The sequence below is a fragment of the Fulmarus glacialis genome, unplaced genomic scaffold (assembly GCF_000690835.1).
Source record: "Fulmarus glacialis isolate BGI_N327 unplaced genomic scaffold, ASM69083v1 scaffold23051, whole genome shotgun sequence".
NCBI lineage: Eukaryota > Metazoa > Chordata > Aves > Procellariiformes > Procellariidae > Fulmarus > Fulmarus glacialis.
The window spans coordinates 10710-14535 of record NW_009192487.1 but is presented as its reverse complement, the minus strand read 5'-3'; the positions used below and the strand labels follow the sequence as shown (position 1 = coordinate 14535).

The following is a 3826-nucleotide window of genomic DNA, read 5'->3' as shown; positions in this document are numbered from 1 at the left end:
AAACGCTATTTCCTTCAAGCCGACACAAAACTGGGGAAAACTGCTGATCTTAGAAACAAGGAGAGAGTCCCCAGTCACTGGAAGCAGCCTTCAGATCCCACGCTGTAGCTATCTGGCTAAGTCCTTCAAGGTAGCCCCAGCCTGTCACAGTAACAGGCTTCAGAGCACAAACACCTGAAGACAAGCATTTCAACCAGCCACAAAAGGCACACACAGGATCCAAACAACAGTGCTTGATCCGACCCGAGGGATGTTTATTCAGGCTCCTCGCATGTCTCTTGGCTGCACAGGGCACTGAGGACAAATGGACGTTTTCAACAGCACGTTCGGTTGCTGAATGCTTTCTCGCACAGGGCCACTTACTTCCTCCTTCATTCCCTGCCTCGTGGACTGCCCCGCTGTCAGGAGGCTCCAGGGAGAGATGCTCTGCATGGCCTGAAGGGCTGCTCTCAAAGTGGCGCCTGGCCCGCACAGCCAAAGAGCACAAGCCAGCCCCGGCTATACAAAGAGGCCTCTCCCCTTTCCTTCAGTAAGAAGGCAAGGCAAGAAGCCCAAAGAAGGATCTTAAACAAAAATCGCATCAGGCTTAGCCCAATGACCAGCCTAAAGCTGTGCCATCAGCTCTTTTCATTTTCAGAAATGCACAGGACTCCTCCGAGCAGGGACAACCTCTCCCACACTCGCAGAGAGGAAGAGAGGTTCAGTTTGGTAACTTTGGAGAGACTCTAGGACTCCTCTGGGGGAAGACTCTGAAACCAGCGATATCACATGTACAAAAGCAGTTGATGTTTCACGCTACAACATAGCCACACCTATCTACACCCCTGGACTTCAAGGGCTCGTACCTACCTCAAGTGCCCCAAGCTGTAGTATCGCGACTCTCCGTCCGTTGACCGAACTACCTTGACAGTGAACATGGGCTGCAGCTGCCGTAGCTCCAGCAGCACAATGGCCAGGTAGTGAATGAAGAGCAGAGCATCCACCAGAGACACCGCGTACTGCACTATTCCTTGGTAGTTGGTGTCCTTCGAGTCCAAGATGCGAACGCCGTAAAAAAGCCAGTAGGAAAACACAAACAGGAATATGAGGACCAACAGAAGGGCCCGAAACACAAACACCCTTGGTATATCTGCCTTGGGCTGGCGGAAAAACAGAGCCCAGGTTCCAATCAGAAGAATGAGGAGTTTGAACGCCACAGAGATGAACAGTCCCTCACAGACAGTACCACACGGCTCCAGATCATCCCGCCACAGGATCTGGGGTAACAGAATGAAGGCGATGGGGGTAAGGAAGACAAGGAGTCCGAGAACAGCTGCCACTGTTAAGCCCAGGTAACGTCTGCAGTCCAACCCAACGCTGTCCTCCAGATCCTTACTGATCCGGGCAATGTCCTCCTGGGAAATACTGTGCTCAGAGGTGCCTGTGATTGCTGTCGTGGTCTCACCCCAGTTGTCATCCTGAAGGAGGAAGAGATAAACAAAAATAATGTTGAAACAATCAGGTTATTTCTTCCATTTTTCTTGCCTGGAAAAAGATGGCTACAACAGACTTAAGTCCCAGGAAAAAAAAAAACAGCAAAAGCAACACCTTCAACATATTGAATAATCAACCCTGAAAAATAGCAAAGGTTTGGAAACAACAGCGACTTGTCCAAACCAGTGACTACAAACATTAGGTGTTAAAAACCTGTAAATGTAGAGCAGATAGCTCAGCTTGCTATGCCACTCACTGTACCCCAGAGGTTCCTCTTCCAGCACACTTAACGAGTAATATCACATAACTCTTGGAAACTGCAGTAATCATTAGTTCCCATGTGCAGGGCAAGGACTAGCACTCTTCAGCCCACAAATTCTGTGGTGCAAGTGCACCACAGAAGCACCTGGAAGGGAAATTTTCATAGCCAGTTGTTGTTGTTGTTGTTACACAATCAAAAACATGTTCACAGATTATTTTTCCATCCGTAACAGAAGCAACCGCACTTCCAGCAAGTTCCTCCACTTCATTTTCTTTTACTCTCCTCTACAGTAGCACTGCCCTCAATAGCTGATGTTCTAATAAAAGTTTAGTTAAACCAACAGATCACAGGTGGCCACAAAGGATATTTTCAGGTATGGGGCTTTAAGTTTAGAGGATCCTAGACTACCAAGTAGCTCTGGTATTAGAGTCCAGGACATTGTCAGAAACCACTCAGCCACAAAGAAGCTTACCTGAAATACAGTCGCCATACAGTCAAGCTTCAGATTACATTACGTTTTCTGAAAGTTTCATTTCTTCCCCAGCTAGTATCAGAGGACTTCTGCAAGCTAGTTCTCCCATGCCGCAATGCCTCCAATTGCTCTTTCCTGGTGCTGGCACGGCCAAAGAGTTACACTGACATGTATGGATTTGACTCACAGCTGCTGCTGGAGTGACTCATGCACATGAAGACTCCTGATGCTTCCCACAAATACACACCAAACAGTGGCAATGCATGCGCTTTGTTGCTTGGCACCTGACACCTTTGTAGCTGCAACACTCATTCAGAAGCACACGTTTTTGCTCTTCCTCCTACCCTCCTGAGTGCATCTTCCTGCAGCCTGTGTCATTAATAGGATTTACACCTTCCCCCAGACTTCTGCAGCTACACATGCTGATCAAAGCATTTTGTTTTAAAGAAACAGGCATCATTTTAAACCTTTATTCACTTCCTTAAAAGAGTTAGAGGAAAGAGTCTTTGGGAAAGGAGTAGACAGAGGCAGCACAACTACTTTGAACAACTCCAGGGATTTAACTTCTAATGCACTCCAAGACATGAATACCTCCCATGCCTAGAGCAGTAGGGTTTTGAGACAGACCAGCCACAAGCAGTCAGCATCTTGAATTAATGTGAGGTTTTTTTGAGTCACTTCTCACCAAAACAGAGGCCCCAGAAGAGACATCTGCATTGTAGTATGTCCTGAAAGGCAGCATATAATCCTATCATACTTCCCTCTTTGCCAGTGTCTCCAGTAAAGCAATGTAAGCATTTCAACTATTTTATGTTTATGCATGAAATAGCTCTGCATAGTTTCCTCCATTTGATGAACTGAGAAACTGTGCAGAAGAGAGAAGGGACAGAAACACCACAGCAGCTTAAGTCTACAACCCACAAGACAACAGGCAACCCTAGTCTCAGTCTACCCCTTGTAACAGCTCTTGCGACTTGAAGTGACACAAGCAAAAAACTGTGCAGTTATATGGAAATACAAGTCTAAATCTCTAGTGATACAAAGTTGTTGGACCCAACCCAGGGCACCCTGCTCCTTAGGAGAAAAGTCTTGCTAATGCATCAACTTATTTTGCTTCGTCTTTAATTCACATTGAGGAGGTCTGCATGAAAACAAGGGCTTAAGAATTCACCAGCACCTTTAGATCTATTTGAAGTAATAGCTGGGACTCATGAAAACAAGCATCTGATTACAAAATACCAAATGGCAGTACATAAAGCGAGCCCACTGTAGCTACATGAATACTGTTACAAGTACTACCATACACAGTTTGGGTGGAAACTGGGCATCAATTTTTTTTTTTTGAAAGGGCAGAGTTGGAGTCCCCCAGCCAAGGACTAACACACCCCAAATCCAGACCAGGAGGCACTGAAACATCCTGCACTCTATGTCTTGCAGCATCAGCCATTCTTTGAAAATGAGTATGCAGAAAATGAGTAGAGCAGAGAGAGTACTGGATCCATCCTAGGTGCAATCTAAACGCAGCATTATTCCATTCTTTATTTAACCCAGTGTTAATGTACTAGCTTTCACTGAGTTCGCCCTCCTTCCCAGCTATTTCGCATGAGTTTTACATTTCT

At 46.2% G+C, this 3826-nt stretch overlaps 1 protein-coding gene across 1 annotated transcript in view; it reads right to left on the bottom strand.

Moving 5' to 3' along the window:
- Window positions 1–3826, bottom strand: part of VANGL1 (VANGL planar cell polarity protein 1) — a 31840-nt gene that overhangs the window by 25361 nt on the left and 2653 nt on the right. Inside the window, exon 3 of the mRNA XM_009587099.1 lies at window positions 850–1457. Coding sequence (XP_009585394.1) covers window positions 850–1457 — 608 coding nt within the window. The remainder of the gene's footprint in view (window positions 1–849; window positions 1458–3826) is intronic.